The following is a 23661-nucleotide window of genomic DNA, read 5'->3' on the forward strand; positions in this document are numbered from 1 at the left end:
AGAAACAATTCGTACACAAATTACTGAAGATCTTATAGTATACCATATTAAACCAACGTACTTTTTCAACTTTTAACTAAACGGTCCATCATTCCATAGTTGTTTATTTAAACATTGGAAAAGTACAATGTATCGAACTCGAGGTCAATATCCCCTTAACTTTTGCATGAAAAAATATGCCATTTTTGACTGGCTGTAGAAAAAAACTAGGAAAGATAATTTCTTTACATTTACATCTGTTCAAAGGGAATTATTTCAGATAACTTGCACAAATATGTTCAAGACTTAGCGAATTGCCGTATGTCAAGTATTAGGAATTTTCACCATGGTGGACGAAGACATGCATGATTTAAGTTCTACCTTCGATTTTCATCAATTTATCCTAAGTTTTCGCTACAAAATTGTTAGAGTAGATTTTTTGCATCACGTTGGCGTAGAAAAACATCGATGGGACACAGGTGACGAATGTTAGACCAGTTTGCGGACTAGGGTGTTATATCGAAATTCGGTCGAAATTCACCTGAAATGATTGCATTGAGTTTTTGCGTAATTGTTTGCCACTACGCAGCCAGTGGATGCGATTTCTAATTCCTGATCTGTTTCTTCATGTTTCCCAGGTTTGGCTAACTGTTTGGTGGGTTGCATCGATATCCCGGTCCAGCTAACGCAGTAATGTAGCCACTTGACTCTCTGTCTTCAATTCAGCTTCTTTTGAAACCTCAATGAACCTGGGTTTTCTTTCGATGCTTTGATTGTTGCCTTATAGTGCCAAGATGTTAGCGATCAAAATGCCAAAACGGGTATATACGACGTCCAAAAACTTCCGCACGGAGTCGATTTTGGACGCTACGGGGTGCCATTATTTGATCGCGCACGCTTTTGATTCACTTTTTTGGCCATCATGGTTAGAGTTCGACTGATAGAGGTGTCAAATTTTGTCTGCTAACTAATGGGATACTACTACAAGTGCAATTAACGGTTTCAATGCAATGAGAATCAATGCGACGAAGTACCTGCTTGCCTTGCCGGTGACTAAGATCATCTGGGAAGCAGTGTATTAGTTGACGGCGACAGTCTCGAGGTGGTAAAGGAGTATTGCTATCTCGGAACGGTCGTTACTTCGGAAAACGACATCAGCAGCGAAATCCGGAGACGCATTGTGCAGAGGAATCGTGCAAATTGTGGGCTTCATCGACTGCTGAGATCCAGAAGACTTCGAACCCACACGAAATGTGAGATATATCGCACATTGATTCGCTCGGTGGACCATTCGAGCGGAGGATGCAAACGCTCTGGGCGTGTTAGAGCGATGCATCCTCCGGACCATCTTTGGCGGTGTGTTCGAGCATGAGGCGAGGAGGAGAAGGATGGAGCATCCTGACGGGACTCATGCCCCAGCAAGAAGGTGTTCGAGAGCGATCCCCAGTTCGGCATAAGGCGTAGGGGAGCACAGCGAACTCAATGGCTGGACCAGGTGAAGCGAGACCTGACGGAGATCGGGTGTCTGCATGGATGGGAGGCTGCAGCCAAGGACCGAGCATCCTGGAGAATTATTGTTGACTGAGCCATGTCACATCGACGTGCTCTATCGTGAGAAGGCCAACAACAGAGAGAGTAGTGCGTTAAGATAAACCCATAAAAAATCGACAGTTGTCCATTTTCTGTATTATTATTAACATTATTTTAACACCACAATGAGACTATCGAAATGAAGGTCGCATACGAAATTTTATTATTTATATTTTTGCATATTAAAAACAAATGTAAGTAGGTGTTATCAATTATGAACCATACTTGGATGACACAATTATAGGAAAACAGCAATAATTTCAATCGCATTTCTTGATAACATTAACCAATTATTGTTTTTTTTTTAAGTATATAGCGTTCGGAGCGTCGATAGAGCGTTCGGACCGTTGATGTTTCACTGCTTGGATAAGTTAATTTTAACCTGTGCAACCGGCCTTGTTGGGTGGCTAGCCATAGTTGCCTTCATAGAAGAACTTGTGTATCACATGATCAGTGTTTGATCTCTTTCGAATAACATATTCTTAGTGTGAGAAACTGATACAAAACTTTTCCGTTTCTGGTGCAAAACTTTTGGCGTCACTCGTGAACTATTATTCATCTTCTTATTAGTGTGCGTTTTGTGTGATGGCCCTTCAGTGCCCTTCGTGAAACATTGATGTCGGGGATGATGAATATGCGTGTGCTGGTTTCTGCAAGAAAGTGTACCACTACAAGTGTGTTGGTCTGGCCAACAGCTTTATCAAGGAGCTCAAGCGACCAAATTCTCAACTCTCATGGATATGCAAACCATGTAGAGACCTTTTTGATGGCTGTTTCCCCACGTTGATTAATGAATTGGATTCTCGCCTTAAGCTTCTAAAAACGGAGTTGGTCAGCTCTATGAAAAGTGAAATCATGGATAAGGTCGAAAAACACTATAAAAATACACACTCTAACATCACCACTACACGCTCCCGAAGTTACAAAAACACAAATAGACGAACTTATCCAGAAGTACCTGGGAACTGCCGATTCAGTTATCTATCCCCTTCTTCCTTTCGGGCGAGATGAAGGGTCACTAACTTTCATTTCGTTTAAAATCGGATTGCCCATGAGTCTCCGCGAGAAGGCTCTTTCCCCTTCAACGTGGCCGATTGGTCTAGTCTCACTATATATAAAATCGAAAATCGCCACAATGACGTGAGAGTAAACATTCAGCGAGAGAGAGAAAGCGGTGAGAGCAGAGCTCTCTTAGCAACGCGCGTTGCTGCGAAAGGACTTGCTCCATGCACCACTGCTAGCCCGCAAGTAATGAGTGCAATGGTTACTAAGACTTTTTGTTTGACTGACCGATTCGAAATCACATGGCATTGGATATAATGATTTTTTTAAATATTTAAAGTTGCAAATTAGCCACCTGATGATAATGTGTCCCATCTCATACCCCTTACCATTATTAATCAAGATATTCAAGGCAATATAAAGAAAACATGTTTGAAAACTATCCAAATTAGCTTAATTGTAAAATGGTTGTAATTCCAATTTATTCAATCATTAATAAAGCCAACCATACTCATTATTGGTTGCACCTTAAGCACCTCGAATACTACATACACCGTCGTCATCGGCAGATAAGTGTGGTACAGAATAACCTGTAACACGGGTTGCTATACCCAGGACGTCGAACATGTACACTCCCTCAAATCTTCTTCTATTTGGCGTAACGTCCTATGCGGACATGCCGGCCTGCATAGGCTTTCGAGACTTAATTCATTACCACGAAGCCGGATAGTCAATCCTTGCTACGGGGGGACGGTCCATGGGCTTGAACCCATGACGGGCATGTCATTGAGTCGTTCGAGTTGACGACCACGTACCACGGGACCGCCCCAAATCGACTACTCCCTCAAATCTACTACTTCGCAATATTGGCTGAGTCGGGACAAGGACAACGCATGACAATTAGAGGTGGATGTAGCCGAAAGACCCTAAGCGGCCCATGCTAAAAAGCCTTGCTGAAATTCCGAGGAAAAAAAGCGGCGGATGTTGATGGCTTGAAAGTTAAAATTGAATTTGTAACGATTTGCTCGCGGGCGGGAAGAACTACTTATTTCAGGATGTCTTTCCGAAACAAAGCACTAAAGGGAGAGATGATTCATTGCGCAACATGGCTGCAACATACTGCGCGTTAGGTGAGACAACCGTGCACACTGCATTTAGCCGGATCAGCATCAACTGCAGAATGATCCACAATGAAACTATGCTTACTGTAACGTGCCCAAGAGGGCTGAAAAGATTCTGACTGTATCTATCAAGAGTGATGGCGATATCTACCATGTGATGCTATCACCGTACTATGGTGTTGATTAAGAACAACCACGTTATATTCAAGGACACGTCAAATTAGAAGCAAAATCTGAAAAATGTGGGTCGTCAAGAGTAAATAAAGTAGTTTGCAAATAAACGTGAATTTAGTTAATTGATATGGAAAGGCTATAACAGTGTTGAACCAGTCTTTTCTATAACAGTATAGATTGGAATATTAGAACTACACATTTGGAATGGTTATTTGAGGGGATATGTTCACTGTCGAAATCTGATATTTGGCACAACAATAACAATTGTCTCATACACATATACCCATTCCATTGAATACTTCAAACCCAGTTTCAGGATAATAAAATAAAATTTTGACGGCGTTTTTGGAAATGACCTTTTTGAAATTTAAGACTGGGAAAATTTACATTGAATATGTTCTAAGCATCGATTACTTATTACCTAACGTATGAAACATAAGTCGAAAAAAAGAGTAGAAATGGAATTCGAACCGTGCAATATCATATTTTTATAGTTCAATCTTACATCTATGGGCACAAAAAACACAAAATGGATTGAAGCAGAAGTGAGCATTTCAAAAATTGTATGTTTTTAAGTACGCAATTGGGATTGGATCTAAACATGTTGTATATGTATTAGCGGCACCCTAATTTTTTTAATCCACTGCACATCAATACGTTATTCAATGAACGCGTTGTTGAGGTTACTACTTAGCTATGCTTTCCATAAAATCACGCCGATAACTAAAAAATAATAATCAAAAAATTATACATTTGTGTCAACAGAGGCATGGAACGTATCAGTTCGAAAATACATAATTGCGTGACTTGGCTCAAAAGTAGCCTCATCGATATTTAACGTTTCTGCAAAGTACAGTAACTGTCCAAGAAGTTACAAGGTTAACACATTTGTGGTGTAACGCATAAGAACAAATAGGTCTTTGAGTTATGGTTGTTGCCACTGAACGTGTAGAGTTTGAAAATAATTCTTAATTTGAGGACATCCGGTAGATTTTACCGGGCCTTAACTAGTGTTCCATAAATTTATTGATCGTCGTCAGAGTCCGCAGTATTTTTGGCGTCCCAAGGGGAAGTCTCAACAACCATATCAGCGATCAACAGAAATGCACGATCAATCCCAACAACAAACAGAAGCACAAACAGACACAGTGGCCTCATCGCATACAGCACCGATCAAGTCGATATGCGACCGGGTAACGATGCAATAACACATTTGTCTTTACCACTGACCCGCCAAGATAGCACTAGATGTCCTCTTGATGTTTACTATCAAAACGTTAGAGGCTTGAAAACTAAACTAGATGAACTACGGTTGGCCGTGTCTGATAAACAATAGGACGTGCTTGCCTTTACTGAAACATGGCTTGATGATACTGTCCCATCGGAAATGATATTTGCGAACGAATACTGTGTTTACCGTACTGATAGAAGTGTATTGAACAGTTCCCGAAGCCGCGGTGGAGGAGTGTTGGTAGCTGTTTCGTCCGATCTGAACTCGTGTGAATGTTCGGTACCGATCGGTTCACTCGAGATGACATGGATTGAAACTCATCTAGCTAAGGGGGTGCTCTACATTGGCACACTATATTTACCACCTTATCTGAGTAGATCGGAAGATACATTGAGAGACTTATTTACCTCTATTGAAACAATTTGTGAAAAGTTAAAGCAGGACGATAAATTTATTTTGTTGGGAGATTTCAATCAGGAGCCTAGAAATAATAACAATGGTAGCTTTTATGATATCATATATCAGTTCAGACTGCATCAAATTAATCGGATTGTCAACTCAACAGATAATAGCTGGTATCGCTAAAGAATTGGTTTAAAATTAACAGTCGTTAAAAATTAACCAGAGTCGTTAAAAATTGCTAGAATTTGGCATCGCGAACGCATTGAGTTCATTTGTTAATTTTAACGACTGGTCCTATGCTGTCGTTAAACAAACGACTGTCAAGACCGTATGCGATACAAATTAACAGTCGTTTAATTATACTGCTCGAATTTTTTACCCGTGTTTGCCTATATGCGATATCGAGCAGTCGTTAACTGTTTTGACCGTCGTTTATTTTAACAGGAATGAACAACAAATGAACTCGGTTAGACCAAAATGAACTTTAAACGACTGTTAAAATGTGTTCATTTATTCGCGATGCCGGCTAATATTCTTGATCTTGGGCTAGTAGACGACAACACAGTAGAAATGGCTCAAGTTGACATACCAATTGTGAGTTTAGTGGGAGTCGATGCGTATCATCCTCCTTTAGTGAGACACATGCAAACGCAGTTAGTGCTAGAATTGTCGCAAGAGCAAAATAACTCGGAAGAGCTTGATTTTTGTCGCGCCGATCTAAACCTTATTAATGAAATGATTTGCAGTGCAAACTGGGATAGGCTATACAACGCAGATATATGTATTGATGATGCTGTTGATTTATTCACCGAACATTTGAATGCTATATTCAATAGATGCGTCCCTAAACGTACACAACAACGCCACCCTCCATGGTCTACTAAAACTCTTCAATATGTAAAAAGGAAGAAAAAAGCAGCATTTCGAACATACTACCGCCATAAAACCTGTGTCAATCATGATAGGGCAATAAGATTAAGTCGTATTTATCGCTCTTTCAACCGATCCCTGTACAAAAATCATATATACCGTGTACAAAGATATATGCGAAGAAAACCAAAGAGATTTTGGGCGTATGCCAAGAGTAGGAAAGCTAAAAATCAACTACCACAGAAGATCAAATATAAAGGTGAAATAGCCAGTTGTGAACACGACATAGCAAAAGCATTTGCATCTCGCTTTCACGACGTTTATGATACTCAAACATTCAATGCAACTCAAATTAATGAAGCTTTAAAAAATACTCCCCACAATGTTGTCGATGTTCATACCATCAATGTTGACGAAGAATCTATGTCAGCTGCATTATGTAAACTAAAACTGTCATTTTGTCCAGGCCCTGATGGTATTCCATCTGTGGTACTAAAACGTTGTAATAATCTCGTCTCGCATCTAGTACATCTATGTCGTCTGTCCTTCGACCAACACACTGTTCTTAGCTTGTGGAAAACATCTTCGTTAATCCCTATATTCAAGAAAGGTGATAAAAATGAGGCAAGTAATTACAGAGGAGTCACCTCTCTTTCAGCATGTGCAAAACTGATTGAAATAATTGTCCACAATGCATCTAGTGCTAGGACCTTTAAAAAACTATATTGCAATTGCGCAGCATGGCAATGTTGTTAAACAATCGCTCGACATCCACAAATCTAATTGAATTTGTCTCGGAATGTACGAGTAATATCAGCAAAGGGATTCAAATAGACTGCATTTATACTGATCTAAAAGCTGCCTTCGACAGTATATCCATTGATATACTGATAGCAAAACTCGACAGGCTAGTCTTTCAAGCACACTTATTGTCATGGCTTCGATCATATCTGATCAACAGGACTTACTACGTAAAGTTTGGGAAAGCTACTTCAGATATCTTTACAAGCACATCAGGGGTTCCTCAGGGTAGCAACCTTGGCCCTTTATTGTTTTTAATATATGTAAATGATGTCTCTTTTGTTTTACCTGACGGCAGTTACTTAATGTATGCAGATGATGTAAAAATATTTCGTCCAGTTAACACTCACTCCGACCATAACGAACTGCAACGCGTGATTAAAATGTTTTCCAACAGGTGCAATCGTAATTTTCTTGTCCTTTGTATCGATAAGTGTTCTATTATCTCGTTTACTCGTGCCCGGCAACCTATTTATTATAATTATGACATAGATGGACAAACGATTAACCGTGTAAATACAATTCGCGATCTAGATCACTAGATCATAAATTAACTTTTACAAAACACATAGAAGACGTTGTTAGCAGAGCCAATAGGACCCTAGGTTTAGTACGGAACATGACGAAAGAGTTCAAAGATCCTTTGTGTATCAAAACACTGTTTTACAGTCTAGTCAGGTAGATTTTAGAATATGGATCAATTGTGTGGTGTCCTCATACCGACCGCTCGATCAAACGCATTGAAAGAGTACAAAGGAAAATGACTCGTTTCGCGATTAAAAAGCTTAGATGGCCAAATGGTGACACGCTACCCCATAGGACAAGATGCTTATTGTTATGTGAAGAATCATTAGAGAAGCGGCGTGAAAAGGCTAAAACAATCTTTATGACCTAACTGATAAAAGGAAAAATTGACGCACCTCGCTTATTAAGCAAAGTGAACATACACGTTCCTCGCTCTAGTCCTCGTTCATCGTCCCTTTTGTATGTAGATAGGCATAACACTAATTATGCGGCAAATGAACCGATATCAGCAATGGCACGCAGTTTTAATTCATTCTATGCAGGAGTTGATTTTCATACATCTATGTCCACTATTAGTGAAGGTCTGCGCTACATTAATCTATAATAACTTACGAATCTATAATATCTTGTGGGGCCATCATTGGCGGACAAGAATTATAAAATAAATAAATAAATAAATAAAAGTTTGCCGACCGCTGTTATAGAGAGCTAAAGTAAATACACGGTTATAGAGAGCTCAAGTCTAAATTAACTACGGCCAATATATTTCTACAGGTCTTTGTTTTATCTATGAATGATAAATCAAATGAATTAAAATGTTAAACGAAAACGCTAATGCCATTAATTATATTTTGAATTATTGAAATCATAATAAAATTTAATACTTTGTAACTATGATTTTCACAATTTTTACTTCTGGTCGTATTACCATATGGTTGACCATAGTCAAATTTGCTTTGTGCTGCTAATGTTTTAAAATCTTTGCCAGAAAATCTTCAAATGTTAATAGAAATTTGGTTAGTTAATCGTGAAAGATGTCAACGCAGTATGTTGTTGTTAAACAATCGACGACTAGGGTAAACGTACCTATAGTGGTGCTAGTACCAATAGTGGTGGTATTGCACTAAAATGCGCCTCATACGATAAATTAACAGTAGTTAAGTTATTTATAATAGTGTGAAATGTTCTCTAGCCTTTTACAAAGGATTTAAGAATGAAATGGGGCCATTCCGTTTCTTAGTGACCAAAAAATCCATTATTTTGTGAAAGGTATCAACATTTTTCCAAGATCCTTAGGATTTCATTACGATACTCATATTCTTGTTAACGTTCTAAATGACCACATAACAACGCAATTATTAGTTTTTTAACATAATTGTTATCAAATGATATTGTTTTATTCAATTTTATTGGCTTTTGACCATATTTACGTATTTTTAAATGTTTTTTACGATAGTGCCATTATAGGTACACCAAACAGGCATGTTCCTATAGTGGTCCTAGTTCTAAAATCAATAAAAACAGCTAATTTTAGATTTTTTTCCACGACATTTTTGACATTTCGTACTGTTTTCATTAAAATAAGCATCAAAAATTAGTTTTCTGTAGGTAATTTATCAAACAAAGGCCAAAATTCGCTTATCTTACTGAGTGAAAAATCGACTTAAAATCAAGCCAACTCTTCTGAGTATGGGTTGACGACAGGTGTTATTCAGTACTTCAGTCAATATTTTCTTCAACCAAATTCATACATTTTTTACGATCAAATTACGAAAGATATCATTATTATGGCAGTAATCCATGCTATTCATACGAAAACAGCTTCAAAACTAAGTTATATTGATATTATACACTATTTTGAGGCCTCTTTGTTTACCACCACTATAGGAACACAACACGACGACTATAGGAACCATACCACCATTATAGGTACAACGAAGCAATCACAAAAATATGTATTTTTTCGTAAATTCGATGTGTTTCATGGTAAAACTGATTGTGATTGCGAAGATAAAACATATTCCAACTGTTATGTTTTGAAATATTCAGAAATTGTCGTTTCTGACACTTTAAATCCATTAAAATACATCTGTACCACGACAAATTGCACCACTATTGGTACATTTACCCTAAGGGTAAAATTGTTGAAATGTTCTGACAATAATACTACTTGTGGGTTTATTTTTTTCTTGTTTAATTTTCCAACACACCTAACTATATAAAAATAACATCAACTGATGAAAGATCAAAACGAATGAAACGAGCTACGGAGCCACTGCTTGTCTTATATTGCATCAGTCAAATATATACCTGTACGGCAAGTTTTAAGTGTAAAAGTTTTGTTCACCATTTTAAAATGCTCGATATATTTATCATTCCTCAGGAAAACGCATCAAACCGCGCCGGATTTTTTTCCAACAGCGCCATCGATGGATCAAGCAATCATTTGTTAGTTCAGCCCGCACCATCACCGTGCGGCCAGACGAGGTGAAATATACAGCGAAATGAACTATTTGACAGGCGAAATATCTGATAGGTAACGCCAATGGGTTGGTGGTGACACAACATCCGCTTTCGACATTTTCATAAAAATAATATCTTAATAAGCAGAACATTCCCTAATTGGAAGAAATGATGAATTATTGCTTGGAAATTAACGAAGTACTTGTTATTGAAATTGTTTCATGAATTTAGTTGCGATTTTGTACATGTTATTTGTTTGCTTTGCACATCAGCTGGTTGCTGTGATGCGTTATCTGACAGATATTTCACCTGTCAATAGTTCATTTCGCTGTAAATTTCACCTCGTGTAGCCGTACGGTCAGTAATTCGCAAATTGGCATATATTTTTCTTAGACACAATAACCGTTGTCGGTCACAACTAGTCAAGTCAAGTAGCACTTTTCACTGTGTGGTGTTGTGGTACCACGCACAGTCTACTGTGCTGTGTGTGCGTGGTACCACACTTAATGTGTGGTCGTACAGTAACTGTGTTCTCGCACAGTTCTTATGCGCGCACACAGCTACTGTACGGTTGCACAGTTACTGTGTTATCGCACAGTTACTGTGTTACCGAACAGTTACTGTGTTTGTTGTGGGCAGCCGTGCCGACCCCTGGACTTGCCGTGGCAGTTGCTCTGCCACCGGTCAACGTCCAGGGGGACGACAGTGTGTCACGCACACCGTCGCACACACTAAGCAGCTCAAGGCTTAGTGTGTGCCGAGCGCACAGTTAGAGTGTGTTTGCGAGCCGATCGAGCAGGGGCGCTCGGTGCGGCTGGTGCGCGGCCACCGCACTTGTATCATTTTAAAGTGTGTTGATTGTTTGTTATATGTTTCATTATTTATATTGTGTGTTTTATAAGTGTAATGAATAAAGAACAAAAGTGTCTAAACACAACAGTGGCGACGAGGATGGGATCCTCCTGCGTAAGGGGGACCCTACAAGAACCCGCGATCGGGCCCATCTCGCTTTTGCTGCATCTTCGCAGCGGCCATCGCGATGGCACGGTTCCCTGTGCTTTTGGGATACCGCGGAACATCGGGTCGCCACCGCCGCCAACACCGAGGCCCCCGGCTGCCGTCCCATCATTGGCGACCACATGGGCAGCCGAGCACACACTCTCGGCGACAAGGGAGGTCGTCGGGCTGCAGCCCCAGCAACACCAGCAGCACCACAGGCGAGGCAGCTTTCCGCCTTGCTGCTGGAACATCAGATGGGCGTCACATCCGCCCATGCTGCAGCCCCAGCTTCATCGGGCGAGGACGTATTCCGCCCAGCTGCAGCAGCAGCAGTGCAAGGATTCATCGGCGACGAGCAATACCGCCCGGATCGAGCTCAGCACATCATCGGCGAGGCACAAATTCCGCCGCGGCTCGAGCCCTGCCTCTCACCACGGCGACGTAACATTCCGCCTCGGCAGCACACAAGGATCAGCAACGCACGGGTTGCATCGGCTGCAACACAGCAGCCCCACATCGGTGTGAAAGTTTTCGACCTGGCTGTAGTCGAACGGGCGTCGCCAATTGCGCCCCGACTGCAGCCTCAGCATAAATGAAGGGCGATGAGCCATGCCGCCCTGGCTGCAGCCCCGTTGCAAAGGGACACACATTTTTCCCCGGCTGCAGCCAAAGCATCGTAGGAGGGCGAGGAACCATGCCGCCCGAGTATTTTCATCTCTGCCGCCCGTCATCGAAAAAAAATACATCGCTGCTGCCCTGGGGCAAGGATCATCATCATGATCGTAATCATCATCGCGGCATCATCGTCATCGTCATCATCATCGCGGCATCATCATCATCATCGTGGCATCTTTATCATTGCGGCATCATCATCATCGTGGCATCTTTAACATTGCGGCATCATCATCATCGTTATCATCATCGTCATCATCATCGCCGTCACACCATCGCCGCCGTCCCAGGGAGCGGCACAGCAGCAGCATCACCGCCGCATTATCGCCATCGCGGAGTGGCCCGAGAGCAGCAGCAAACGCTGCTCAGCGCACCAACATCGGGGTCCCCACATCTTGGCAGCATCGGCCGGAAGGGTTCACCACGCCGGTATTCCCTTGGTGGAATACCCCCGCGTCGGTTCGAGCCCTTCAGTACTAAAAGGGAGAGATGTTGTGGGCAGCCGTGCCGACCCCTGGACTTGCCGTGGCAGTTGCGCTGCCACCGGTCAACGTCCAGGGGGACGACAGTGTGTCACGCACACTGTCGCACACACTAAGCAGCGCAAGGCTTAGTGTGTGCCGAGCGCACAGTTAGAGTGTGTTTGCGAGCCGATCGAGCAGGAGCTCTCGGCAGGGGCGCTCGGTGCGGCTGGTGCGCGGCCACCGCACTTGTATCATTTTAAAGTGTGTTGATTGTTTGTTATATGTTTCATTATTTATATTGTGTGTTTTATAAGTGTAATGAATAAAGAACAAAAGTGTCTAAACACAACAGTGTTATCGCACATTTAGTGTGCTTTGAGCACTTTTTATGCTCCGCACAGCTATTGTGCTTCGCACATGTCAATCGAATCAATCGAACCAGACATCATACGGACCTCATACGAGGCGTAAACTTTGGCGTAAACCGGATTTCAGCCATACAACTCTATAATCTTTTGACGGGAAGTTTACGCTCTCCCATACAAATCAAGCGTGAACTTTTTGAGTTTACGCTTCGTGTGTCGTTGATATAACCCGCAAATCAGAGTCGAACAATCGTGAGGATTTCCCGTCAGACATCTCAAACAAACAAGACAAACATCGTATCGAACCGATCAAATTCCAAACAAATGTGGTGTCTTGTTCGATTGGTGTCAGAGCGGGGTGTAATTGTGCGCGCACAATAACTGTGTGAAGCACAATAGCTGTGCAGACCAAAAAAATGTGTGGAGCACAAAAAGATTGCGAAGCACAGTAACTTTGCGGAGCACAGTTACTGTGTGGAGCATAGTTACTGTGCGGAACACAAGCACTGTGCGGGGCACAAAAATTTTGCGAAGTGTGTCACCTCAATTTTATAAAATGTGCAATTGTGCTCGCATATTTTACTGAGCTCTGTGTGCGTGGTGACACAGTGCTACTTGACCCATCACTAGTCATGACCTGTGTGAACCACAAGTGACTTGGCTTTCAGTTCACTTATTGATTGAATTACTGCACACTTAAAAATATTGCACGACCTCGGTTACAAAAACTACCGAAATCCGTCGGATCTTTCGATTCTTACTGATATGTCAGTTGAAAAATCCCAGTAGCCGAAAATCAGTACCGTTTAAAACTGAAATATCAGTTAAATAAATATTTGAACTGAACCTCGGCAACACAACATGCCGAGGGCATACGTTAACACAGCTGTCACCGAGCTCATCCGTCAAAATAACCGAGATTTCGGCTTTACTATTTGGATTAGCCGAGACTCGGTATTCTATCTGTCATTCGCCATTCTGTTAATCTCGAGCTAACGAAACGAAAACCTTTTGGAGTGATGCTGTGATGTAAGATTCAAAGTGTTAAAAAATAAGTGAAAATGATTCTCTCAGCGTGAAGAAACCGAGCATCAGTGCGATCGACCACGGGAATGGAGCGGGGTTGATGCTAAGAAACTCCATCAGCGCACGCAGCCGGTGCTCTTCAGAGCGTCGCTCCAGTTCAGACCGTTCAGGCCGGTCTCGTAGTACAGTCGTCAACTCGTACGACTTAACAACATGCCCGTCATGGGTTCAATCCCCAAATAGACCGTGCCGCCATACGTAGGACTGACTATCCTGCTATGGGGGGGAATCAATTAGTCACTGAAAGCTAAAACCCACAAGTGGGTACAGGCAGGCCTTGACCGACATCGGTTGTTGAGCCAAAGAAGAAGAAGAAGATTCCTTGCTATTCACACGAAAACAGCTTCAAAACTAAGTTATATTGATATTATACACTGTTTTGAGTCATCCTTTATTACCACCACTATAGGAACGCAATACGACGACTATAGGAACCATACCACCATTATAGGTACAACGAAGCAGTCACAAAAATATGTATTTATTGTAAATTTGATGTGTTTCTTGGTAAAAATGGTTGTGATTGCGTAGACAAAACATATTCCAATTGTTATGTGTTAAAATATTCCTAAATTTACCTTCGTGACACTTTAAATCCTTTAAAACATACTTGTACCACTACAAACTGCCCCACTATTGGTACATTTATCCTATTTGCTAATATTGACAGTCCTGATTCTTCTTGTCTTTCTTATTCAACAGGCTTATATAGGCATTCGTTACTTATAAGTCTTTGCTACTTGAAGATATTGCGGATGGCAACCGATCGCATCTGATTTTAAGGAACCCCGCTAGCCCGCTTATCCTTCGAATTTCCGCCATAGCATCTTTCTTTATAATATTTTCCATTTTAAAGTGCCCCGTTCAAATTTCCCGGAAGTTGATCATATCCAATAAAGAGAACAGTTTAGGTTCATGTTTAAATATAGTAATATCAGACCAGGTTTTATGATTCTGGCTGTATGTATAGTCCTCTTCTTATCCATCCTTATCATACGTTCAGTTAATGGCCAATTATGACAGAAATTTGTCTTCTTCTTACTAGCACCACCAACATTGCCTGCCTTAGCCATGACTATCTGGTGTCAAGTTGGTGTGCCCATAGAAGAATAATTAGTCCTACGTTTGAGAGGCTCGATCCATTAGGGTAGGTATGTCAAACTGGCGGCCCGCGGGCCGCATGTGGCCCACGTGGATAATGAATGCGGCCCGCGAGAATATTTTGAGTAGTGCTGTAAGCACTGCAAACCAAAAATCTGTTTTTACTATTTGCGTCGGATAAAATTATCGTAATTTAACAAAATTATTCATAAACAACGGGTTCTTGTTATAAGAAATGAATATACCACCATAACATTTGGGACTTGGAAATTAGCAAAAACTAATGTTTAAACACGATTTATTACAATTTTTCTCTTAAACTGTCAAAAAATTGCAGGCACATATTATTTGTTATGCATCCAGCGATGGATAGCTCAGATTGCTTACAAAAAGATTCGCAACAAGCAGCTAGATTTCCCCTACCTCAGTGAAAAAGTAGGGTTGAGCGATATTTTCTAACAGAACTGCCGTGTGAGAATGCGACAAATGAAAAATATCCTTTTTCAATAATAAGGATAAAAGAAATAGCATGTGACTTTAAAAGTATATTTAACATTTTTTTAAAGAGCACAATGAAAACTAACATCACACATTTTTAAACAAGGAACGATTCCAGATTTGAAGCAAGGAGTACAAAAAGTCAATTTGTTTCTTCTTCATCTTCTTCATTAGCACAACAACTGTTGTCGGTCAAGGCCTGCCTGTACCCACTAGTGAAGTGAGCTTGGCTTTCAGTGACTTATTGTTACCATAGCAGGATAGTCAATCCTACGTATGGGAGCACGGTCTGTTCGGGGCTTGAACCCATGACGGGCATGTTGTTAAGTCGTGCAAGTTGACCACCAGATCTGTACCACCAGATCGGCCCAAAATTCAATTTGTTTAACAATGAAATATGTGTAGATGTCCCATGTCATTATTAAATGTGTAACTGCAGTTGTCATCACGATCTTTATGATGATGATAAGATTTTTCTTTATATACTATAATTAAAATTAGAAAAATATAAGAAAGATTCAACATAGGTTTGAGACACGCGCGCGTACAAGTGGATATTCAGAATCTATTTGGGGGAATTAACGGTTTGCACACGGTCTGGGAGGTCACAACAGGATTCACTCATTGATGATTGTAAGTGGCAAATTCCACATACAATACATTAGGTTCACCTCCTTCGGAAGGTAGTGCCCTAGAGCCAATCATTGGAACTAGTGGAACTGGCCATATGCATGTTGCAGTTGTGTTCTGATAAGTAGTGCGCCGGATCCATTAGTTGGTTCTTGACGAGCTACGTAAGGGATACATTAGATTCTCCTACTTCGGAAGGTAGTGCCCTGGAGCCTGTTATTGGTGCCAGAGACCCTGGGGCCAGCGGTTGGCACTAGTGGAACTGGCCATATGCATGTCGCAGTTGTGTCCTGTGGTGCGCCAGATTCATTTATTGGTTGTTGGCGGGCTACGTAAGGGATGCTAGGGAATACCATTGTATTCGATGGAGTATGACCCGTTTTTTCTTGATGAAACTATGTTGGTCATCTTGGGTGTGTGTATGACAGTTCCTCTGAGAGTTTTCCGATGCCACCACTTGCTCGTACAAAATATTTTAATATGCCTATCAAAGTAATATTATCGTAAAGATACTTCCGTTCTTCTCAAACTTATGTTGGGGAAAGAGGTGGGACTCATCATCGTCAACAATAATGATTTTACAGTATTTTATTTAAATATTGAGGTATATCTTTTAATCTCAACTTTGCGGCCCGCGAATCACTGAAAATCTGTACTTGCGGCCCTCTGATGAAATGAGTTTGACACAGCTGCATTAGGGTATTGAACCCATGACCGTTACTCATAACCAACAGACCAACCAACATTGATATCTTAAATGGACTGCTATATTTCATAGCCATAAGCGAAAATATATTTTTCCTCCCACCAAATTGTCAAGAAATTAAGAGAAAATCTGAATGCAATTGCTATTACTACTGCTATTGCTTACCCGTAGTTATTATTGAACCTTCACATTCTTGTCCTTCTTCATCATCGGAACTTTCATTTGCAGGATGTTTTAAATAAACCGGTTCATTACATAGATTTTTCTCATTGTTATAGCTTCGAAAACACACTTCTTCACCCAAGTCGCCGTTTGGAGGATGTGTAAAATGCTCTGCTGAATTGTTTACCCGCTCTGCTCGTAATTTATTATACTCCTGTTTATAATCACTGGAAATAAAAATAATATATTTATAAATAAGTAGTTAGATTGCAATTGGTAACAAAATTGACAAACCTGTCATATTCATCGACAGCTTCGTTCAGTAGCATGAACAAATTTTCAAATCCTATGCCCGTCTTTGAGGAAACTCCACACGATTTTAAGTTTTTATAAAACTCGTCGAGTGTCAAAGACATCGTACGTGTAAGATTACTTATGTAAGCAGTCTCGTTTTCCAATGATTCTTGAAACGCTTCAAAATCTTGCATCCACTGCATCGCGAAATTATGTTCCTGTATGTCGATTTTGTTCATTGCAATAACGAAAGGTAAACGTGCTTTGTACAAGATAGAACACGCATATAACATATTAGACATAAACGTGGTTGGACTAGTTGAACGGACGATATCCATTACGTATACAATAACAGTAGGAAATGCAGTAGCTAACGCCTCAGTAATTATTGTGCCAGATGCCGACCATGTAAATACTTCTATTTGTCCCGGGGTGTCTATTACACAATATTCATGCGTTTTCTGTGCATTTTCAATCAGATCAATCACTTTTCCAAATTTAGTGGAAAACAAGTTTAAAGCTGTAACTATTCCTCCATTTGGACCAAGATTGTAGCGTTTCATAACTTCCTTGTATTTTATCGTATCACGGATATCTGAAAACAGTAAAACCATCAATATAATCATGCACATACCGCATAGTTTAACCCCTTCACAGTCCTGAGATTTTGAAAAAAAAGGTAGCAAAATTGTCAACAAACTGATTTCTTAAATTTCCAATTAACACCAACAGTTAATTAACTACAACAGTTAGTAAGAATAATCAATTTCAACAATGGACGAAATGCGACCAGATAAACTTTTGATTCTGACTCTGTTAAAATATTTTATCATATCATCTAGTGCGTGTCATGGCTATTAAGTATAAGAGCCAATTTGTTCCTGGTGGGCCACTCCCAAGTAACATTTGAAATCTTATCATAGCGTTATATACTTTGTTGCCAGACTACGATGTGTTCGCATTAATAGCTTTATTCCAACTGACCATTCTATATGGTTGTACATGTATACTACGATCGAACAATAACTATTCCGTAGGGTTGTACATGTGTACTGTGATATCCAACACATAGTTTTAACGATGTTGCTACGGTTATTTCATTAAGCCTTCCTTTTTCATTTGAAAGTCGTGTATGACCTCATAAGACTAAAATAAAATTAACTTAACACTGAAAGGGCCCATCTACAGAACTCTGTTAAGACTACTAGTTAAAACAATTTCTACACCTTTAAAACGTGAGGCGCAAATAAACTATCAAAATTACAACATATTGCCATGGATATGTTCTTGAGATGGCAATGAAGCATTAACTATGAAGTCATAACAATGGTTGAGAGTTATTTGCGAATTTTTATGTTGTATTTATATTTTTTCTGATGATCTCGCTCGCGTACGAGCAGAGATACGCGGAATCTGGTGGTAAATATGCGTTTCCATAGTCGCGATTTTCTCAGTTTTATCCATTTTCATTTAATAATAAAATTAGACATATATCGAATAATCTTTGCAGGAGATAAAACAACCCACTGCAAGCAAAAGGAAAATAAAATTAAATATTATTATAGGCCCGATTATTAAACACAAATTGTAAAGACAACGACATCCGTTTGTGTTGTGTGTTGGAAAAATAAAATTTAACGAAACACAAACTCATAAGTACACTGCCAAGATATGTATTATGAAACACAAACGGAAATCCAAAACTGTCAAACTGCTTTCCGTCAGCTTTTTGTCACGTAAAGGCGCCAATCTCAGATTGTTTGACCGACACGACACAACAACAGAGTTGTTGCTGTTGCTTTCACGACAAATTATAATTATTTAATTTCAGAAATAATCAAATTTTATCATTTTAAACAAAAATATCTGCAATGCTCTGCAATGGGATGGGATCCGAATCCCTCCGAGGGATAATACAGGCTCTCCCATCCAACTCCTATTCCGACACGTCCTCGTCGTGCAGAGTGGAACATGTGCCTCCATATATCCTAGCTTGGGTACACGGGCTAGATCCAACCCCTTGGGCGGATGGTGGCATATGGCGAACCAGGTGGGGGGTGTGTATCCCGGGAAACTGGGTGTCTGAACGTCGGGGGGGGCAACCAGACGCTAAATAAAACGGCCACATGGGCACAGGACCAGTCACCCAGTCTCACGGAATAAACGACTACAGAAAGCACCAGGTATTTACGAAACGGACCTAACGATACCGACCCTACGCAATGCCCCCGGACAACGATTAAAAAGGGGTCATGGAACGTACGCACTCTTAGCAAAGCCGGAGCCATGAAACAACTTGATGACGCCCTAGCCACACTGAGCATGGTCCTCGTAGCTCTACAAGAGATTCGGTGGCTAGGGAACGGTGTGCACAACAGGCGTGGTAAGCAATGCTACGACATTTACTACAGCTGCCACGACCGCCACCGCGGGCTCGGAACGGGTTTCGCCGTAGGTCCACGGCTGAAATCCGTATTCATAGGTTTCAAGGCTATAAACGATAGGCTATGCACCCTGCGCATGCGAGGCAAATTCTTTAATATAAGAGTCATAAACGTTCACGCCCCTACCGAAGAGAAGAGGAAGAGGAGAAGGACCTTTTTTACGGCCGCCTCGCTAGAACTATAAATGCGTGCCCCAGGCATGACCTCAAAATCATCATGGGGGACTTCAACGCAAAAGTCGGTAGGGAGCCAATGTACCGCCAATACACTGGCTGTCACAGTATGCATGAGCACAGTAACGATAATGGTCAGAACTTATCGAGGAGCCAACATCGATTCCGATCACTACTTGGTTGGCTTAGTGATACGTTGTAGAATCGCCCGCCCCCGCGACAATGGGGGCGGAGAAAACACGCAGCCTCGGCTCATCACGGACTCTCTAAGGGACATTACTGTCCAACAGGAATTCAAAGCCACTTTACAAGAGTCTCTACTACCAGAAAACAGATATGAAACTACGAGCGAGAGGTGGAACGCTCTAAAAACAACAATAATAAACTGTGCAAGAAATATACTCCCACCACGTCGTGGCAACACCAAATCTGGCTGGTTCGACGATGAATGCAGACAAGTGACCGAACGTAAGAATACTGCATACCGAGCAATGCAGCAACGGCATAGAACGCGGGCATGCGCAGAGGAATACTCACGGCTCAGACGCGAAGAGAAACAAGTTCACCGCTCCAAGAAGCATGCCTTAAGAGCAAAACATGCGGGAACTCGATCAAACCAGAGAGGCGTACGGACCGACACGAAAGTTTTACCAAGCGATAGCAGGTCACCGAAACAACGTTGTACCTAAGGTAACCTGCTGTCGCAACAAAGATGGAGATCTGGTTAGTAACCAGCCAGAGGTCCTCTCGCGGTGGGCTCAGTACTTTGATGAATTACTCAACGACCAGTTTAACGAACAGCTAGAAGCGCCACTAGCAGATAGTGTCATGCTACTGCCACCTAGCATAGAAGAAACACGAAAGGCTATCCGTCGGCTGAAAAATAACAAGGCACCCGGAACCGACGGAATTGCAGCTGAACTGGTCATAAATGGAGGTGCACGACTAGAAAACGAGATTCATCAAATTGTTACTGAGGTGTGGGATAGCGAATCGATGCCTAGTGATTGGAATCTCGGCATCATCTACCCCATATACAAGAAGGGAGACAGGTTGGACTGCAACAACTACAGGGGTATTACGGTGTTGAATACCGCCTATAAAATATTCTCCCTGATCCTTCAGGTTCTCCTTGTCCCGCACGTCGAAGAGATAGTCGGAAATTATCTAAGAGGATTCCGAAACGGAAAATCAACCACTGATCAGATCTTCACCATGCGGCAGATCTTGGAGAAGATGGCTGAATACAAAAACGACACATACCATCTCTTCATAGACTTCTAAGCCGCATATGATAGCATAGCCAGGGTAAAACTGTACGACGCTATGAGCTCATTTGGAATCCCGGCCAAACTGATAAGGCTAGTTAGAATGACTATGACCAACGTCACATGCCAGGTGAGGGTGGATGGAAAACTCTCAGGACCTTTTGATTCCACCAAAGGTCTGCGCCAGGGAGACGGGCTTGCCTGTCTCCTATTCAAACTGGGACCTTCAAGGGCCATCCGCGACTCGAGGGTGGAGACTACGGGAACCATCTTCTATAAGTCAACCCAGATCCTGGTATACGCTGATGATATAGACATCATTAGTCTGCTACCAAGGGATTGAGCAGGCGGCAGAGAACCTCGGATTGCAGATAAACGAGGCAAAGACCAAACTGATGGTGGCAACATCAGCGGGCCTACCAATAAATAATCCGAATCTACGTAGGCGTGATGTACAGATAGGTGAACGCACTTTTGAAGTCGTCCCAGAATTCACCTATTTTGGATCAAAGGTCAGCAACGACAATAGCATGAAAGCTGAGTTGCGTGCAAGGATGCTGGCTGCCAACCGGTCATTCTACAGCCTGAAAAATCAGTTCACCTCAAAGAACCTGTCGCGACGGACTATATAGTACCTATATAGTTCCAGTACTCACATACGCCTCTGAGACATGGACACTGTCCAAATCTGACGAAACCCTCCTAGCCGCGTTCGAGAGGAAGATGCTCAGAAGGATACTTGGCCCCGTATGTGTGGAAGGACAATGGAGGAGCCGCTATAATGACGAGCTATACGACATGTACGGCGACCTCACTGTCGTACAGCGTATTAAGCTCGCCAGGCTCCGGTGGGCTGGACATGTTGTACGCATGGAAACGGACGACCCAGCCCGTAAAGTCTTTTTAGGCCGTCCACAAGGACAGAGGAGGCGTGGTAGGCCCAAATTGAGGTGGCAAGATGGCGTGGAGGCGTCCGCCATTAAGGCCGGGATAACGGACTGGCAGACGAAGGCGCAAGACCGTGAGTGGTTTCGGACACTCCTGAGGCAGGCCAAGACCGCAAAGCGGTTGTAGCGCCGGATAAGTAAGTAAGTAAGTAAACAAAAATATGTGTACTGCCATATCCATACAAATGGCGATATGCTGGAGATACTGGTAACGTGCTGCTGTTTTGGCTTAAGAAGCTGCTGTTATTTCCTTCCTCTGTTGTTGTTCGATGGTAGTCGAAAGATGGCTCACGCACTCAGTTTGCGTTCAACAGCATTGGATTCCAGCAACTTCCTCAGTGAGTGACTGCTTCAACAACAAGCAGCATAAGCACATGTAATTATCACATCTAATACTGCATACACTTTTAGGAATAACAAAGACTCGGAGGGCTCGATCTCCGCCAGAATATCAAGGAAAATTTCCTTCGACACTCGATTTTTTTTCTTAAATTTGAAATTAACAACCACGAAATGAAACATGTATAACACGGTTTGCACAAATGATCCACATGCTTAACTCACGCTTGGTTAGAAAGTTGTAACGAGTCGACACAAACACAGCAGTCGGAGCTGTTTTGCCAGATCTACCGTTGTTTCTTCTTCACTGCTGCTATTGTCACTCACGAAGTTGGAGAATATCATTTCGATGTTTTAAACAAAGATTGTTAGCTTCATAAACGATCGTGTCTTAAATAACCTTGTTTACGTTTCTTATTTAGATTTTGAACATTTTGACACATCGACAAAGGCGGCTTTGATACAACTTTAACGAAAGAAAAAAAATAACGAAACTTGTCTATGACAAGAACGGTTTCAAAATGCATATCTATTTTCCGTTTGTCTTGTGTCATTTCCGTTTGTGTTTAATAATCGGGCCTATTATTTGGCTAAAAATCCCAAAATACAATTGACGCAGAAGTTAGAAATACTCGGCTCTTCAACGTTTTTCGTTAATAGCGTATTTCAGGTACAACCTGTATAGCCTGTTTCAAGTTCCCTTCGTTCAAGACTTAATCTTCTTCTTCTTCTTTGGCTCAACAACCGATGTCGGTCAAGGCCTGCCCGTACCCACTTGTGGGCTTGGCTTTCAGTGACTTATTGATTCCCCCCCATAGCAGGATAGTCAGTCCTACGTATGGCGGCATAGTCTATTTGGGGATTGAACCCATGACGGGCATGTTGTTAAGTCGTACGAGTTGACGACTGTACTACGAGACTTAATATGCATTTAATAAGATCAATTAATATTGATGCCTTAGTCTCAAATAACAAGTTTTGAAACATGCTTAAGAATACATTTACCGGTTGATTAAAGCCAGCAATCAAAACTCCAATTTTAGTTTTAACAGACAGTCTTATAAACGTCATAGTCTCAAGAAACAAGTCTTTGAACGTGCTTAGGAATGCGTTTACAAGTTGATTAAAGTCAGCCATCAAAACTCCAATTTTAGTTTTAACAGACAGTCTAATAAGCGACTTCAGAACGTTTCAAAGGTTTAACAACTTTAAAGACTGGTAATCATCTTCAAAAGACATGTTAACACGTTGTCTGCCACCATACATGCCCACTGAACTGCCCCGTCAGGCCACGGAATCACTCTTTGAAACGAATGCATTTGCTTTTGCATTTTTTCTCTTTTAAATCAAATTCA

The 23661-nt window shown here is 41.5% G+C and overlaps 1 protein-coding gene across 2 annotated transcripts in view; it reads right to left on the minus strand.

Annotated features, from left to right (window-relative positions):
* LOC120900726 (GPN-loop GTPase 1) overlaps positions 1–23661 on the minus strand; it is a 55025-nt gene that overhangs the window by 534 nt on the left and 30830 nt on the right. For both annotated transcript variants that reach the window (XM_040308126.1, XM_040308127.1), the window contains 2 exons: positions 17136–17730; positions 16845–17068 (listed from right to left, as the gene is read on the minus strand). In XM_040308126.1, the coding sequence (XP_040164060.1) occupies positions 16845–17068; positions 17136–17730 (819 nt within the window). The remainder of the gene's footprint in view (positions 1–16844; positions 17069–17135; positions 17731–23661) is intronic.

This window comes from Anopheles arabiensis, chromosome 3 (genome assembly GCF_016920715.1).
Source record: "Anopheles arabiensis isolate DONGOLA chromosome 3, AaraD3, whole genome shotgun sequence".
Taxonomy (NCBI): domain Eukaryota; kingdom Metazoa; phylum Arthropoda; class Insecta; order Diptera; family Culicidae; genus Anopheles; species Anopheles arabiensis.